Source organism: Anopheles ziemanni, chromosome 3 (genome assembly GCF_943734765.1).
Source record: "Anopheles ziemanni chromosome 3, idAnoZiCoDA_A2_x.2, whole genome shotgun sequence".
In the NCBI taxonomy this organism is placed as follows: Eukaryota; Metazoa; Arthropoda; class Insecta; order Diptera; family Culicidae; genus Anopheles; species Anopheles ziemanni.
In genome coordinates, this window is record NC_080706.1 from 35289122 (window position 1) to 35306534 (window position 17413).

General features: G+C 42.2%; 4 protein-coding genes across 4 annotated transcripts; 2 read left to right on the forward strand and 2 right to left on the reverse strand.

Annotated features, from left to right (window-relative positions):
* The first annotated feature begins 812 nt into the window (after positions 1–812).
* On the forward strand, positions 813–2591 carry LOC131284648 (cytochrome P450 4c21-like). Its single transcript, XM_058313512.1, has 5 exons — positions 813–1161; positions 1240–1492; positions 1566–1692; positions 1759–1938; positions 2004–2591. The coding sequence occupies exons 1-5, from the start codon at positions 813–815 to the stop codon at positions 2589–2591; spliced, it is 1497 nt and encodes a 498-aa protein (XP_058169495.1).
* A 3108-nt stretch (positions 2592–5699) lies between these two features.
* On the forward strand, positions 5700–7482 carry LOC131284649 (cytochrome P450 4C1-like). The gene is made up of 5 exons (XM_058313513.1): positions 5700–6048; positions 6114–6372; positions 6444–6570; positions 6636–6806; positions 6877–7482. The coding sequence occupies exons 1-5, from the start codon at positions 5700–5702 to the stop codon at positions 7480–7482; spliced, it is 1512 nt and encodes a 503-aa protein (XP_058169496.1).
* A 1042-nt stretch (positions 7483–8524) lies between these two features.
* On the reverse strand, positions 8525–10037 carry LOC131284650 (uncharacterized). The gene is made up of 3 exons (XM_058313514.1): positions 9987–10037; positions 8814–9920; positions 8525–8761 (listed from the first exon to the last, which is right to left on the reverse strand). Exons 1-3 carry the CDS (start codon positions 10035–10037, stop codon positions 8525–8527), a joined length of 1395 nt encoding a protein of 464 aa, XP_058169497.1.
* Positions 10038–11729: 1692 nt separating this feature from the next.
* On the reverse strand, positions 11730–16733 carry LOC131284651 (cytochrome P450 4c21-like). The gene is made up of 5 exons (XM_058313515.1): positions 16391–16733; positions 13077–13332; positions 12691–12817; positions 12375–12617; positions 11730–12308 (listed from the first exon to the last, which is right to left on the reverse strand). The coding sequence occupies exons 1-5, from the start codon at positions 16731–16733 to the stop codon at positions 11730–11732; spliced, it is 1548 nt and encodes a 515-aa protein (XP_058169498.1).
* Between the last annotated feature and the right edge of the window lie 680 nt (positions 16734–17413).

Consider the following 17413-nt stretch of genomic DNA (forward strand, 5'->3'; position numbering starts at 1 on the left):
TAAGAAAAAGAATGAATGAATGGTCTCGGTTTTCGTCATCAAATTGGCCTTTGACAGTGACGTAAACAGAGGCTAGCGCCCAACAGTTTACGTTAAATTTCCATGTTTTCTACGTTTATAATTCCTACTCAAGACTTCGTAGGTACAGAACAAACGGTACTTATGTACATTTATCTCATCTGAATTTTCACCGGTAGTTATGTTGGCGTTATTCAAACAAAGATTGTGTGTTTTACCATCAAATCGAAGGTCATCACTCGTTTTATACTCCATTTTACTTAATTAGGTGCTATGCCATGTAGGTTTACAATAATTCATTCAGTGGTTCAGTTGAAAGACATTTCTGAATAAGTAAAGTAGTCTGAAGCGGTAAACCTTCACTATGTCGTTTATTGGTGCGTGTTTGAATCTTTTGTCATACAAACTGCATTAAATCGTATGAGTATGAAGAACAACGCACGTTACTATGAACCAAGATCATACCATTTGTCAAACGTTATAAACCGAGGTCGATGAAAACCGCGCCAGCCTGTACATGTCTTGTTTAAGTTGCAAAAAAACAGTGTCCAATTTTGTGGTTATTTACATGTGTTATAGATACCATGAAAATAGAAAAAGAAGGAAACGGGCATGTACTACCCTGTGCCAATTGCCCTAAGTAGTGTAATTTAAACAATATTTTGCCGGCGAAGAACGAACAGCTGGTTCGATTGTGTTATCGCATGGATAAAAAGGCGGAGGCAAGCTTTCCGGGGTCAGTAGTTGTGCAATCGTGGATCGGTGTGGCACTCGAAGTTGCTACAAAACACAAGATGGAGTTAGTTCTACTATCAATCGGAATAGTGCTCCTCGTGATGCTATACTGGAAGTATCAGCAAATGTTCAAGTTTACGGAGAAAATAGAAATGCACGAGCCCTATGTGCCCATTTTGGGCCATTTACCGCTGATCGCGGGAAAATCTCGGGAGCAATTGTACCGACTTCTGCGAGATGCATTTCAGAGCCACGATCGACTCTTTCAAATCAGACTCCTGTGGAAAGTGTTTGTGTGTACTTCTCACCCGGATATAATGCGTGCCGTGATGGATAACCCAAAGACCATGAACAAACTCAAAGAGTATGCTTTTATAAAGCTCGATTTGGGGCTCATAGCATCTCCCTGTAAGTTTTATAGCACGTGAAGAAGCTTGAAAATTTGGTGAAGAATAATATCGTGATTGTTTCCTTCCTTATGGTAAGATTCCTTATGGAAGCATCAGCGTAAGACGCTTAATTCGTCATTTAACAAGCGCATCTTGGAGAAGTATCTCCCGTTGTTCGACAAGTGCGTCGGAAGGATGGTCGAACGAATGAGGATGGCGTCCTACTCAAAACCGGTGGACGTGATGGAATACTGCTCCAGATGTACGTTGGACATGGTATGTGGTTCTACATTCGGCACGGACTCGCTGAATGATCCGGAGGCAGTCAAGGTGTTGGAATTTATCGATGAGTGAGTAGATCCATTAAAACATTTTGTTGTTTATCTGTGAAGCGGAACACTAATAAACTTCGTGTCTCTTTAGCGGATTAGATGCTATAGCGCAGCGTATAATAAACGTGCAGTACCATCCAGACTTTATATACAGGTTTACTAAATTGAACAAAAATATAAATCGGTTAAAAAAGGAAATGTCCTCGTATGTGGAAAATGTAAGGAATGCACAGATCTTTCCATGAAGTAGATCCTTTAACACAATGAATTAACACGTTTTCTAGATTATAAGAGTGCAACGTAACTGTCAGAAGGTTGATGGAGTAAAAGAAACCACTACGGACGACGAGATAGAGTACCGGAAGCCTCAGATTTTTGTCCACCAGTTGTTGAAAAGTACGCGAGGAGGTGAGCCATTCAGCGATGAGGAAATTCTACACCAAGCCATAACATTGATAATAGCGGTGAGTGTTATGAATCCCATATACCGGCCATTCTAGAAGTTATGCGAATCGTTCCTCTTTTGCAGGGAAATGATACTACGGCGATCGCTATCTGCAATCTTTTAACTTTGCTAGCAATGCATCCAATAGTGCAGAAAAAAGTGCGCAGCGAAATACTCATCGTTTTTCCGGCAGGCTGTGAACAGGAGACAACTCTGGAGGCCTTGAGTCAGCTGATCTACTTGGAGCAGTGTATAAACGAAGCGTTACGTCTTTGTCCATCGGCTGCATTCGTGGGACGCAGCTCCATCGAAGATGTGGAGGTGGATGGGATCTTGATCCCCCGTGGGACAAACTTTTTGTTGAACATCGCGGCTATGCATCGAAGGAAGGACTTTTGGGGCCCGGACGCGGATGTTTTCGACCCGGATCGGTTCTCGCCTGAACGCTCCAAGGGTCGCCATCCGAGTGCGTTTGCGCCATTTAGTTTGGGAATGCGCAATTGCATTGGTAAGCAGTATGCAATGATCACCATGAAGGTGACATTTGTGCAACTGTTACGAAACTTCCGCTTCCACACCGATTTGAAGTATGAGGAGATGGAATTCAAGATTGACATTACAAACAAGCTATCGCAAGGGTATAAATTAAAACTGGAGCCTTTAAATATATAGTTGAAGGAAATACGCTTAAGATAAGTAAAATAAAGGAAAACGAAGTGGTCACAAAAAAATGAATTAATCCTATTCTCATCCTTGTTTTTAGTAAAGTCGATGATAATGTCAGTTTTGGAAATATTTTCCAGCTTGAATTCGTGTTATAAATTTGTTATTTCAAAAGTATAATTATATTTATCAATTATTGAACTACTTCTAATATTTCATTATCCAATCACTTCTATTTAATTTAAGTGTTGTTTGAAAGATTTCTGGAACAATTTTTATTTTCGAAGATTATTGCGGGTTAAAACTTTTTATTATTTTCCAAAGTTATAAATGTTTTGAAACATATTTTAAATTTTTATCGGTTAGCTCAGGGCTTGGCATACAAGTACTAAAAAGGGCTAAATGATTTAAAGGAAAGGTAAAAGAGTAAATGAGGCCCCGGGCTAGATTCTCCTCTTCCTACTGGTTCACATTAAGCGCCTGAAGCTATGCAAAGCGCGACGCATGCATACTTTTCAAATATTTGATCGCTAACGGTTCGCTTAAAAGAACATAACGGTTTAAACTAATCACGCAGTGGAGGGTGAATGCGGGTCAATACACTTTTACATGTTAAGTTACTGTAAGTTACTAGTAACTAAACTATACCACACATGATGGACAGCATGAAACAATGAGTTTAGCCGAAGAAATGATTTGGAAACGGCGGCGCGCCCGCAGCGAGCGAAGCGAGCGGACTGCGCTAGGTCTACCGAAAAAGAGAGTTTGTTATAGTTTTGAGAAATAAGGGGGGCCCGTGGGCCCCCCTCATACCGCACCACTAGGTTGATTGCGTAGCCGAAATTAACGGTACACACTACGGTTCAAATACTCTTAAGTTGAATTTAACGAATTAATGTATCACCAATTGCATACATTCAGTTTAAACGTCCACAAGAGGTGTAGCCACGATCGAAAACATGGCGGCCGGGGCCTCATTTACTCTTTTACCAAGAAGCATATTTGAGATTGGTTTTGATCCGTCTAAAATTATCCGTCGTTGGTCTATCATAATTTAAAAATTAACTAGCGCCACCTATGTGTGGAGCATGGGACTGTTTAACTCAGATGTTGAAGCTTAACGCTCGCATTTTGTGAGATAATAGATTTTTTTTAAATAATAGAGGTGATCATAAGTTAACGATAAAAACTGAGTATTTTCGTCGATGTCCTATGAAAAAAAGGTCATCAATGAAAAAGGCGGAAAAAGGCTGGTTGAGTCGAGATCTCCTAGACTCCAAAAAAAATGCTACATGTGCGGCAGGACTCAAAACGACGCAACGAGCAACCCACGATGACGGTTGTTGTAATGTTGTTGGTTCAACTGAAAAGTGCTTGAAAATTTAAAAAAATTCTTTTGAAAAATAATTTTTGTTAATATGCACTCGTTTTTATAATATTTAAAAGTATTTCAAAGGAACTGTATGTACAAATAACTATTGAAAAGTTTCGCCAAAAGCCATATTAAGAAAACCATAATCACACATTGAATAGATGCATTCGTCAAAATTGTCGATGTATCTCTAAAGTTCAACGCATTCGTGGTTTCGATAACCCTCCTGTTTCCGGTATTTATTCTGTTCTAAATATTTCAATTCAAAAAGTGTATATGCAATGCTATATGTATTTGGTGTATGCACAACCACTTGATGAATCTTATCTACTGGTGCTGCTTTAATCTCAATTTGCAATTGCATATAAAACAATCCGGTATACGAGCTATAACTCATTTCTTTACAGTTCCATCCAGTTCCTCGTCTGACAGTATGAATGAATCTGGTCGGCCGGAGTCGATTTTGAGTTGTTTACATATGGTATGTCCCCCCACAAGTAGACGGGGATATTGATAGCAGCACGGTCAGAATATATTAGTAACTGTTTTGATTTGGTTTTACAGGTAACACGAACACATACATATAATCGGACTAGAGTCGTAGGTCGGCTCGTTTCCGGTTCTGTGCTGCAGGTCTCTCAAATTCGTCTTGATCTGATCCACCAAGTCACCGCCTTCGCTACACCGGTCTGTGTAGCGCAGCAAATGAAATACCTAGCGGGTTTATAGCGTCATTAAGAAAATGATCAACTCCATCAAAGTTCCTCGTCCCCGAGCTTACAATAACTGTCCACTATTTTGTCTTCCTCGTAGTGGTTCTTGTTCACCACTATATTTCATATGGTCTCTTACTAGGAATTCGCGGGGATGTTCATGGGATTGCCAACTTGGATGCAGCTGACGAGCTTCCACCTTTCTCCGTCAGCCGCCTCTAAAGGAGAACAAACGCTCGTGTAGGTCGGTGAGCCGCAACGCTGGTGAACAGAGGCTCAGATAGCGCTTGTTAACCATGCACTGTAGCAGCACAATTCCTTGTCAGCATAAAACCCATGATCCCATATTTTCACAAAGGTTACTTGTTGGTCCTCAGTTGGCACCACTAGGTAGTAGGGAGTAAGAGTTGCTTGCGCGGTGAATGGCCACTATCAGAGGACTGTGCCTCAAGTTACACCACATCCGAAACAACACCACCAATCACGAACACAAAGAAAGATTATTTAATTCAATTGTGGAACTGTCGGATAATTGGAATCAGACAAAATAAACTCAGACCGATATACTTAAAACATTGTCATCGTGTGTTCCTTGCGTTTTGAGAGGAAACTACCTTCACCTGTCGCTCGCTTACGTACGATGCTCGTAAAGACGCTGTCAGACCCTGGCCAATGCCCTTCCTGTACGTCGCCTGCTAGCGGAAGTTCAGCAGGTTGATGGTCTATTTAACAGACATCCACTCATCTCCCACATGGCCACCAAAGGGCACGCAAGGGCTCGCCGATCTCGTACAGCATGTGAAATTGTGTCTCGCCCGCCATTAGCGATTGAAATACATTTGTCATCCAGAACCGGGCGCATTCTCCGTCTCCGCCGCCACATTCTGTCTGCTGCAAAGTGGAAGTAGCTTTCTGGTGGCGGAGGAACTTGCTCCGACATTCGGATCGTTCGGTGCGCGGTTATTTATACTCCTGCGCGCGTCGTTTGCATTCTAGTCCAGACGAATCAGTTGCTGGGTGACAAACGTTAAAATGTGGTGGCTCTGGTTGGCGTTAATCCTGGTGGTTCTTTGGGGATCCCACCGTTGGATCCTGCAGCAACATCGATTTGCGCAACACTTACCGAACATGCAGCCGTACTATCCGCTGATAGGAAATGGGCATCTGTTCATTGGGAAGTCTCGTGCCAAGCTATTCAAAGTGCTCGTCGAACCGTTCGCCAAGAACGATGGGTGGTTCAAAATTTGGCTCGGACCAAAGCTAGTGCTGTGTACGTCTCATCCGGATATCATGCACTCAGTGCTCACCCACCCGGACTGCCTGGAGAAACCCTTTTTCTACGATTTTGTGAAGCTTGAGCATGGCATATTTGCGGGCCACTGTAAGTGTTGTTGACCTGCAGTAAGTGTGTGACGATCGTTGGTGATGGTTGATTCGAATTTACAGATCACCCTTGGAAAACGCAACGGAAAGCGCTGAATCCGGCCTTCAATACACGCATCCTCAACAGCTTCATACCCGTGTTTGTGGACTGCTCGAAGCTGATGGTGCAGAGTATGGAGCGTGAAGTGTGCAACGGTGGTAAAACGGTGTCCTTTTTCCCCTTCATCAGCAAGTGTACGCTGGAGATGGTGTGCGGGACGACGATCGGATGTGACGTGTTGGAGCAGCCGGGGAAGGAAACGTTCATTGAGAATGTTGATCGGTGAGAAGAAGAGCTTGTGACGTGTTGTGCTGAATACGTGGATGATTCATCTGACAAATCTCTAATCTTAGCTGCTTCGAGTTGGTTGCCAAGCGTATGTTAAGTATGCATCATTACTTAGATTCACTGTACGCATTAACGAAGGACTGCGCAGAAGAGTCGGAGCGACGATCTATGTGTTATCGCTTTTTTGAATCGGTGAGAAAAATTAACCGTAGCTGCACTGCAAACGATATTAGTCAAACCGTCAGTGAATGTTTCAGGTAATCGAAAAAGCTAAATCACGCGGGAGTTTGGAAGATGACCGGATTGACGATGGGGAGGAATTTAAAATGCCACAAATATTTGCTGATCAGCTGGTGTCGGTGAAGCACAATGGAAAACCATTCACAGATATCGAGGTTACTCATAATATCTACTCGATGATTGCAGCGGTGAGCAGTTGGTCCAGGCAGGTTTCACCTTTTCAAGCAGAATTTCTTTTAAGACACTTTCTTTTTCCAGGGTAATGACACAACAGCGTTGCAGGTGACACATACGTGTCTATTTTTGGCCATGCATCCAGAGATTCAAGAAAAAGTCTACCGGGAAGTGATGGAAGTCTATCCCTCCGCTGATCAGGACATAACCTTGGAAAGTTTGAAAAACCTCACCTACATGGAGCGGGTAATCAAGGAAAGCCTTCGACTGGCTCCGTCCGGTCCAAACATAGCGCGTCAGACGATGAAGGACGTCGAACTGGCGGGGCTACAAATTCCGAAGGATAGTCTGATAACGATAAGTATATTTTCCATGCACCGACGAACGGATATCTGGGGCTCCGATGCGGGAGTGTTCGATCCGGATCGTTTCCTGCCGGAGCGCAGCGTTGGAAGGAATGTGAATGCGTTTATGCCATTCAGTGCTGGGTCACGGAACTGCATAGGTGCCCGGTATGCGATGCTGGGTATGAAGGTGATGCTAGCGAGCATATTAAGAAGATTACGATTGCAGTCCGATCTGAAGATGGAAGATTTGCAATTTCGTTTTGATCTTACGCTTAAACTAGAATCGGAATACCATATATACGTCGAAAGGCGCCCTTTACCGAGCGAAGATCAGCACGTTTAAAATTGTTTATTCGATTTGTCATTAGCATTAGCAAATTTATCCACGGAAGGAAAGATAAGAATTTTTCACTTCAAATAGAATAGCAATGTGTTAGAAACTTTACACTCGTAGTAGAAGGAATAATGATTAGGGTTAATGCAATCGCGAAAATGTATTACTTTAATGTTCATAGAGCTGCACATGATACCAATTAGAAGCATCTGGTTTTCCATTTGTTCTACTTTATTATTGTGAGATCTAAAGTAGCATAAAACTGCACAATAAATAAAACTTTATTTCGATATGCTGTAAATCCTGGAAACCAAATTTCTTTTTAACTCATTATCCGCCGGTCTAAGTCTTCGTTATACATGCAAACAAAACTGAAGTGTGACTTTTTTCATGTATGCCAGTTAATGGTAGTTATTTAAAAAGTAAGGATTATATTGGATTGGTTGAAATGGATGTAAATAAAATTAAATTAATGAAATATATTAATTGTTAACAAATGTAAGCAACATTCGAGAAAACTGTTTATGTATGCAACAATGATTCTTGTGGTGTTGCAAAAGCGGGAAAATAATCGGATCGTAAATGCTGGATCAAATCAGATTGCATAAACAAGGGCGTTCATGAACCAAGGATATCGTTCGGACTATTTAACACAAGATACAAGGGAACAGATAGCACAATTTATAGGACTACAGAAGCGGAATCAGTACGGAACAGAAAATAGGGACGATCAGTATAGATCAATAGACATGGAAAATCCATCTCACATATCTCTTTCTCTCAATTGTTAACGAACTCAAAAGCATAAAGCCAGTTCTGCAAGCTAGGGGCAGTATATTTATGCTAAGTAACCTGAATCATGAACTGAATTTCGTTTGTAACATTATGTTTACTAACCGTATTATATACCAAAGTGAGTGTATTTTTTGATAAGTATTGGAGTGAATGCAACGTCAAGATGAAATGAGAAAAAGTTCTATGATCCTTATCAAATGATCTGTGCTTTGCATTGTTGTAACTATATTCGGTATAACATTATTTATTTATCTATTTATACCGCAATATCGCTCTTCTCTAAAGTGTCTTGAATTTTGGATGGTTCTGCATCGTTACAGCTTGTATAGCGGAGCTTTATAAATTCTTCACTAATCATAAACTCTTGAAATTTGTAGAATAGGCAAGCCTGCATTTTGACCTGTTCAAAGTTGATTGCGTCTTCCAAATGTGAGGACATTTCATCCATCTTTGCTTCGATGAATTCTGCCGTTGCGTTTAGGATTGAGTCTGCCTGTAAGAAAAAGAAAATTGTGTTCATCATCTACCATATTCGTGTCACATACATTATTGCCTACCGCTTCGAAACACGACATTATGTCTTCGTTGGTATCTTGTTGGGTTGCACTGTTTCGGAAACATGTTTGTAGTCCTTCGCATATGGTTTCTACCTCGTTCGCGGTCAGTTCTAGTAACCGTTGTATCGTTTCCAGGGACTCTGCTAGAGCATCATCAACATGGTAGCAAACAAACATGTTTTTCAAACTCATCACCATGTGCTGCACGGGATTGTGTTCGTAGTACTCGGCCAAACAGCGAAGTGAATTTTCCTCCTCTAAAAAAGCACTCATTGGAGAATCGATCAAACTGAAAAGAATATCATAAACCCCCACCCTGATGTCGTGCAATATATCTTCGGTTAGATTGTTTCTTATTTGAGCCAGCTCGATGAGATCATCCGCTAGAAAGTTGGTTTCGTTTGCCAGCCCATCCAAGAAGTTGGTTATCAGCTCGGCATCATCCGGGTCGGTTGAGGTTTGGAAAATAGTGACAATTAACGAGGATCGCATCAAACTCTGCCTGTCGGAAAAGTTCTGCAAAGCTCCCCTGATTGTATCTTCGATCGACGTAGTTCGCACGTTCATGCGCTGAAGTGTTTCATCAAAACTGCTGATTATCGAGTTGTCCTTGTAGAAATTTTCCAGATTCATCAATACTGTCTCCATGTATCCTTTGGTGGCATCCAAACGCTCCCTATACACATTCGCTTCCTTCTCAACCGCCTCCATCGTGGCTTCTAGCCCTGACAAATCTTCCTCTGTGATCTGTCGGCAAAGTTCAGCGACACGCAACAACAGAGGCCGTGTAACGTCTCGGAACACAATGTTCTCACTTTCCAGCGAGGGAAGGTCAAAGATTTTCGCGCAATCCTCGATGGTATTTTCGAGCGTATGATCCACTAGCGCCAGCACTCTCAGGATGGCCGCAATACTTTCCTGATTTTGGCGTTCAAACTCGTGGAAAACACTCCGAAGCTCGCCGGAAACACTACCGTCCGATGTGGCATGCGCAGAGTGTGTAACTAGTGCACTCCGTTCGAGTGCTTGCAGCTCATCGTACAGCACTCGCTTCAGGGCGACCACTTCCGGTGAAATTCTACCATCCACTAGTATCTAAAATCAATCACCAAGGGACCTAAAATACTTTGCTTTAATCATTTTTCTTCTATTAAAACTCACCGAACAGGAAAGGATCAGAAGCAGAACAACTGACTCGCCGAGGTACAACATGTTTGGTGGTCGTTTTGATGCCAATGAAGTGATTCGCTTCATTACTAACTCACAACTGTTGATGCGAACGATAGACTCCGGCTAATATTACTTCCGGACGTAGGTGATCTAGTGACAATCGTGTAATTACATCGAACAGCAGGTACAATCTTTGGTGGATAAAATGATGGAAATGCAGTTTTTAAATTACAGGTACGCTCTTGTTCGTAATGATGAGTAGAGATATTTCCCACCATGTTTTGTGCGGCGCGGAAATTTAACCGCTCTTGAACTTGCCCGACTGAACCATAAGTATAACGCTTCTAGTGATTAGAAAAAAAAAAACAAATTGAAATATCTTTGAATATAGAATTAAAAATTCATCAATTTTATAGGTGAGTTATAAGCATTATTAGATTTGTTATAAGATTTTCGCTAATAAGTGAATAAAATTGTCTTATTGAAGTTTAAAAAAATGATCTACTTGAAGGATAAAACATCATGTCTGAATTTGACTCGGGAAGATATTTAATTAGCATAAACATTTAAGTTCGATAAATTTGCACATATCTTGATAATGAAGTACTTAATCAGAAAAAATATGTAAAATGTTGAAATTTCAATAGAGAGTCTCCACTCAATTTGCAACTCCATTTGCTCTCATATATTGTTGCACGCGCCCCATCCGCTGCCACCACTTTACTTCTGTACCCTTCACGGCTGGTTGGATTTCAAGAGCTCGCGCTTACAATGGCACGCGTTCGAAGTTCGACAGTCGCAACTGCACTCGAATGCAGTTGTGCTTGCATTGCGCTTCACTACGCACTAATGTACGCCGATGGGAACGTTTGAGCGGTCGCTGCACATTCACCAACGCGGCGAACGCATTGGTTCACGCCTTTTGACTTGCAAATTTGTGCTGACTTTATAATTAGATAAACTTGTAAGCGATTCAGTGATAAACTAAATGTACCGACTTGGGGTAGGTAGTGTTGGGATGAGTGGTTCATTTGTGTTATCGTTTCGATTGAAATTCTAGTGGAATTTGATTTGTTTAGCATCGATATCAGCTTCTTTATGATCAAGCTACAAGCCATCTTAGATTGATAAACCAGTTGTTTATTGTTTTTACTTACATAACTAAACTGTTAAAATAGCATACAGCATTCAATAGACGGCGGAAATATTTCGAAACATAAAGCCCAAAGCTATTTCAATAGTGTTCAAATACATTACTATAAATATTTTTTGGGTTTTTAGCATCAACAATTGAGTTTTACTACACCTTCACTGTAACGAGTAATCAGGAGAGTGGAACAGAAAGAGTAAAAAGTAAGTAAAAAACAAGACGGCAAAAAGAACTAAAAACTGCCCGCCCTGGTCTCACCTTGTAACTGCCCTTTTTTTTCTTCTACACCGCGATTTGTGTACATGCGGCTGGCCCGTAAAATTATCTAATCGAATTGTTCGTTGCGTGTTTGGTGGAAAACAAAAGTTCTATGGCGTGTCTTGGCATACCAAAAACTGGTCCATAACGGTTAGGCAAACGGGCTGCCAATGCTTTTTCTCCTTTAACATATGAAACGTTTGTGGTTCGTTGAAGCTTAAACAACATCCATTGGACTGATGCAAAGGGTGTGTTTGCATTTTTTAAACTGTTTTAAAATGATTTGAAGAGTGAAGAGTTGTGGTTGGAAGGTGAGAAAATATGGTTCAACCACGAGGTTCCAGCTTGATCAGATGCTCGAACGCCAGATGCATGGACACCTTGAACTTGAACTCCATCTTCTCGTACGGAATGTCGGTGGAGAGGCGGAAGTTCTTCAGGATCTGCGACAGCATCATCTTCAGGCTCATCATCGCGTACCGACTGCCGATGCAACCGCGTGGGCCCCCGCTGAAGGGCAGGTAGGCGTAAGGGTGACGCTGCTTGACGCGCTCGGGCAGAAAGTGATCCGGATCAAAGCGGTCCGCGTTCGGACCCCAGTACTCCTTCTGCCGGTGCAGCGCGAACACGTTCAGCAGCAGGATGAAACCCTTCGGGATGACGAACTCGTCCAGCTGGATCGGTGCGATCGCCTTACGTCCGTAGATGGCGGCCACCGGGCAGAGTCGCTGCGACTCCTTGATTACCCGCTCGAGGTACACCATCTGCTTGAGCGTCTCGTGCGTGCACTCTGCGCCACCGTCCAGCAGCTCGCACACTTCGGCCGCCGCCCGCTCCTGCACCTCCGGATGCATGGCCAGCAGCAGGCAGGCGTGGGCGGCCTGGGTCGCCGATGTTTCGTTGCCCTAGAACGAAAGGAATGGATTTAGAAAAGCGCACGACTAGAACGCTGGCTTCGGGCGCCCACTTACGGCCGCTATCATCGTGTAGATGTGATCGGTGATCTCCTCGTGCGTGAACGGTTTACCGTTGATCGGTATGGTCAGCAGCTGGTCGACGAAGATTTGCGGCTTCTTGTAGCTGAGCATATCGTCTTCTTCCTCCTCGAAGACGACGTTGCCGTTCTCGTCCACCTCCGCGCCGTGGTTGTTGTTGCCATCGGCGGCCGTGCGTTGGAGTTTCTTCTCAAACTCGGCCCGCTTTTCCGCAATCACCTGCGCGAAGGAAGGATACCCAGCCCGGGATTAGCGAGAGTTCGCGCGAAAAACTGCGCAAAATACGTGTTACCTTGTCCGTGAAAGCGTAGCAGACCTTGCGGGACGCCATTTCGGCCTGGTAGAAGCGAGTGTACTTGTAGACAAAGTCCGGGTGAAGGTTCGCGTTGAACATCCGAAGGCCGACATTGTGAAGGATACTACGAGGGTGAAATCACCGGTTGCCGCATCCGAAAGAGGCGAGCGTATAAATTCAGTGCAAGGATTTTGAAAACGATATCCGATCAGAAAGTTAAACAACATGGAAGGGAACTATTTTCCGAAAAAGATGTTTATCCGGTTCTCAATGTAAAGTTTATATTTAGTAATGTAAACTCAGTCCAATGTATGCTTGTCTGGATTTGTACAAACCCTTTCTGGCGATTTACAAATCCTAACTACAGACTTTGCGATACCTACTTTTCAAGTCCTTCGATAAACTCCTGCTTGCCTTCGCGTTCCAGCACCTTCCCGCCGAGTGAAGTGCGACAGATCATTTCCAGCGTGCAGGGCGAGGTGAACTCCAGCATGTTGATCGGTTTGTTATCAACACGATGGGCGTGCATGCTGGCGACCATTTTGCTGGCGCAGTCGCTAAAGATCGGGATGAAACTGTTGAGGATGCGCGTGTTGAATGTGGGATTGAGCGCTTTTCGATGCACGCGCCACTCGTCATCTGTAGTTGAAACAGTTCGAACACATCGAAAATGTAGTTTTATTTTCATCCGTTCATCCGAATATTGGAAAAAATGAGGTCACAGATATAGATTATTTCTAAAACTAATAATTTCTTCTTGGGAGTCGCTCTTTGAAACAGTAAATATTTTGTTTTAAGGGTATATCTAATTATTATATAGAACAAACAAGAGCGTAAAAATATTTAATTTGTAAGATTAAAACAGACATGTATTTGCCATCCTTATATATTTTTCCAAAACCTGATCAAAAAGCCCAGTCACTTATCAAGCCAACCTGGTCATACCTTTACTCAAAAACATGCGTTTACATTTTTCCCTTAGAAAAGATGGGGGCTGTCACCAGTGACAATATGAGTATCTTCTGTTTTCTGTACTAAACTTCAAACGATTTTTATTCTTGCCGCAGACTCTTGCGTTTTTATTCATCAATCTCAATTATTGGCTCTAATGGATATTAATGTTATCTTACGCTCATATGATTGGGATGTTCAAAAACTAAAATATTATTTTAGTAAAAAATGTGTTAGTTGACAGATGAAAAAGGCAAAAACATGCGCATTCGTAAAGCTGTGACCAAGGCCTGGACTGCCAAGCGTTTTAGAACATTTTTAAGAACAATCATTTGTGATTAAATTTTGTTATATAGCTAATGCTAAGAATTGCCCCCAATTACAAATTGAATTAACTTCTTTAAGCATTATTGTTTTACCTCTTATACAGCGTACTATCCAACTTCTAGTGCCTACTGGTGGAATACTTCATGAGTTTCGTGGCAAGTGCCGAATTGCCTGTCACCCACTATATAGGACATTGGCAGTTAACGTGTTAAACATAACTACTTTCGAAGCGAATGGCAATTGCCAGTTACTTGAACGGTGCCGTTACGGAAAATGACTGACATGTTATTTCATTTTATGACATGTCAACGAAAATCCAAGAAAAAAAGGAAAGAACTACTTATGTCTTCTTCGGCGACTGTGGTAGTTGGTTCAAGAAAACTAGGCTAAGGTTGTTTGTAACTTGGCGTCATACACTTCACGTAATGTGCGACAGTTTTGTCGATAAGATTCCATGTCCATCGTCATGTCGATTATGTCCCTGTGCGTAAATGCGTTGCTATGTTTGCGCTGTCCGCTTACGGGGGGAAACTGGATTTTCTTTATGGTTCAAGCTAATTTCTGCGAGTGGAAAACAGGACAGGTAAAGGTTGCGTTCGGTGCTTAAAAGAAGGTAATTGATTTGATTGATTACTAGTGAAAGTAATCTATGGATACTGAGTAAGTTATGACAAAGTAAATTGTCAGGAAATGCGAACATAAAACTTTTAAAGAAAACTTACATCTTATCTTAAACACAGATTGAAAGACGTCCATCTAGACTCAAATTTTTAAGCTAAGCACAATTGCAAAAGTTTTTAAAGATAATGAATTTGAAAACTAAACCAGTTTAGCCCAACTTGAAAGCTGTTTTCTGTTGAAGACACACAATCACAAACAAAATTACTCAAAAGAGGACTAAGCACAAATTTTGTAAACATAACATTGAATGATGATTTGGTTTGCAATTAGTTAATGCTTGTCATTCAGGCATAAAGCATACTCTAGAATGTACTATTTCTTGTCACAGAATTGACCAACACTACGACCTTGAAATAAACTAAGAATAAGATCGAAACGAATCACCGATAAACAAGAGTTTGGCAATAGTGATAATCGTATTTATTTATAGATGGAAATGTAAACTTTGTTAGAATAAAAGTTTACAAGTTTAGAATAAACCTGATGAGTTGGTTTACTTGAAATATAAAGGACTAGATGTGCGGGTGTTGGTATAAAATGAAAGAAGCCGAGAAGGGTTAGAAAATCGGCTCACGAGTGCTGAGGCATAATCTCGTCGGTGTGGGTTCGAGTCGACTATTCACGTATTCAAAGGGAACAAGTCTAGTAAGCCCTTACTGGGTAGGCATAAAGCCTATACGAATAGAAAACCAACAATGGTAACCAGGAATAATGGAATTTTAATCTTACTCCAACTCTGTACCAGTATGCATAACACGGCAAGAATCTGTTTGGTTACATAAATATAAAGCAAAATTAGACAATTAAACACCACTTGGGTAACTCGGGATATGATGTGACAATTTACTTTTGAAGAAAATATAATAAATTGTCTATAACTCGCATCAACTCTTGATTGTACAGGATGCGTGAACAATTTTAGTAGTAAATTTATCCAATTTTTTTCTCACATTTGCTTCACAATATTGAAAAAAAAAATTGACAGCATTGAAAAGATTATTGTAAAAGGTGCCAGAATCAAAATACCCACGAGTTACTAGACGCAATGACATAGAACTTATCGAGCAATCGGTTGGTCACCGTCATTTAATTTTGCACAATTTATTGAAACGGAAAAGAAGAATGAACGATTCATATGGGTTGTTAAGAATCAGGCAAGCCTAAAAGAAAATTACCGCTCTTTATCTTCAAAAATAGTTGTTCAAAGTTACACCCACCAGGCATCGTTAAACTCTGAACCTTGATGGTTTTAACCATATCCTAATCAGGTTTAACAATTATTTTTCTAAGTTTAATGATGCACTACACTTTTAAAGTTTGTGAACTGATCTTTTCGACACATTTACCGACCTTAATAATAAAATCCTTTACACTTTTTCCGGTGCGACATAATATGACGGAGGCCTGCCGATTGCTCGTTTAGTTTAATAACGTTACGTTTAGCAATCCCTGGGTATTTTTTTCGGATGCCTAATACAATAAAAATTTTTTAATTCGTTGCACACTCTTTAGAGTACGATCATCAAAACAAGTCGTAGCATTATCTATGAGTAAAACTTGAAACTATTTCGGCGAGCAGCTACTGTGTTCAAATGCGTTACAACTTAGTAAATTTCCACCCTTCTGTTAGAGCTAATTAGTTCACTATTTACACAACAAACAGCACTCCACGAAGCACTGGTGAATTTTCCAGCAAGTTCCCCGCTGCTGGCGGTAGAGCACATCTTTCGACACTTACACTTCGCCGTGAGCAATCCGTGGTCCACGCGCATGAAATCGTACACGAAGGGCTTGTCGATGGTCGCCGTATCGGTCATCACCTTCTGTATCAGGTCCGGGTGCGTGGGGCAGATCACCGGGATCGGTCCGAAGCAGATCTTAAAGATGCGCTTGTTGTCCTTGTACGCGCGCGTGATGCTCTTGAATATCTCGTAGGAGTTTTTCTGCGCAAACTCGAGCCCATTGCCGAAGAACGGTCGCATCGGCTCCACGCACGGTATCTTTTCCGCGAACTTAAACTTTATCTTGCAGTACGCGTACAGCGACAGCACACCAATGCCGAACAACAGTAGCGTGATCATCCTGACCGACCCTCGCACCGACGGTTCTGACTGACTTGTGACTGCCTCACTCGACGGGATTGGAAGGAAAACTGACTGACCGACCGCCCGCCGGAGCCTTACAGCTCAACGCACCGGGCGAGCCCCCAGAATGCAACTACGTAATTCGTTGGCGATGCTTCCAACCCTAGCCCTACCAGTCCCTTTCAGACGCACTTGAACGCAAAGGCGGCAAGTGAAAACTCGCACTTGCCCCACGGCGCCGGCACTCGGACCGTGAGCGGTCCTTGCTCATGCAATCGGTGCATCGCGATGGTGCATCACTACGTCGTCTCGGGGAAGGGGATGGTCAAGAAGGGGAACCACTGCGGCCCAACGGATAATTTCGCGCACTTTATGCGTTGGCTTAGGGTGGATTTTCCCCTTTCATGAGCCCAATGCCACCCGGAGGGGGAGGAGGGTTGGTGTTACAGTTTTTCTCGAGCGAAGGGTACATCACACAACGCGGTCGACATAAAATCGTCCCGCCATTTTCCGCGTGAGCTAGACACTTGTCGCTCGATCGATTATGTAAACAAGAAGGCGTGTACGTGTGCCTCCGTCGATTGAGCGTCTAGCGCATAGATTAATGCATGATTAAGCACTAATTGTGGCGATGTGCAGACAAGTAAAAGCCTCGTGAAGGATGCGGATAGCTGCAC

What these genes read in the sequence shown, in the direction of transcription:
- LOC131284648 (XM_058313512.1), top strand. Translation starts at nt 813, where the DNA reads ATGGAGTTAGTTCTACTATCAATCGGAATAGTGCTCCTCGTGATGCTA. An exon ending in GGGGCTCATAGCATCTCCCT is followed by an intron (nt 1,162 to 1,239) that starts GTAAGTTTTATA and finishes CCTTATGGTAAG; the next exon opens with ATTCCTTATGGAAGCATCAG. An exon ending in CCATAACATTGATAATAGCG is followed by an intron (nt 1,939 to 2,003) that starts GTGAGTGTTATG and finishes CCTCTTTTGCAG; the next exon opens with GGAAATGATACTACGGCGAT.
- LOC131284651 (XM_058313515.1), bottom strand. Translation starts at nt 16,733, where the DNA reads ATGATCACGCTACTGTTGTTCGGCATTGGTGTGCTGTCGCTGTACGCG. An exon ending in CGGATTGCTCACGGCGAAGT is followed by an intron (nt 13,333 to 16,390) that starts GTAAGTGTCGAA and finishes TTTCAACTACAG; the next exon opens with ATGACGAGTGGCGCGTGCAT. An exon ending in GCTACGCTTTCACGGACAAG is followed by an intron (nt 12,618 to 12,690) that starts GTAACACGTATT and finishes TCCTTCGCGCAG; the next exon opens with GTGATTGCGGAAAAGCGGGC.
- LOC131284650 (XM_058313514.1), bottom strand. Translation starts at nt 10,037, where the DNA reads ATGTTGTACCTCGGCGAGTCAGTTGTTCTGCTTCTGATCCTTTCCTGT. An exon ending in TTCTGATCCTTTCCTGTTCG is followed by an intron (nt 9,921 to 9,986) that starts GTGAGTTTTAAT and finishes GATTGATTTTAG; the next exon opens with ATACTAGTGGATGGTAGAAT. An exon ending in TCGAAGCGGTAGGCAATAAT is followed by an intron (nt 8,762 to 8,813) that starts GTATGTGACACG and finishes TTTTTCTTACAG; the next exon opens with GCAGACTCAATCCTAAACGC.
- LOC131284649 (XM_058313513.1), top strand. Translation starts at nt 5,700, where the DNA reads ATGTGGTGGCTCTGGTTGGCGTTAATCCTGGTGGTTCTTTGGGGATCC. An exon ending in TGGCATATTTGCGGGCCACT is followed by an intron (nt 6,049 to 6,113) that starts GTAAGTGTTGTT and finishes TCGAATTTACAG; the next exon opens with ATCACCCTTGGAAAACGCAA. An exon ending in GTTATCGCTTTTTTGAATCG is followed by an intron (nt 6,571 to 6,635) that starts GTGAGAAAAATT and finishes TGAATGTTTCAG; the next exon opens with GTAATCGAAAAAGCTAAATC.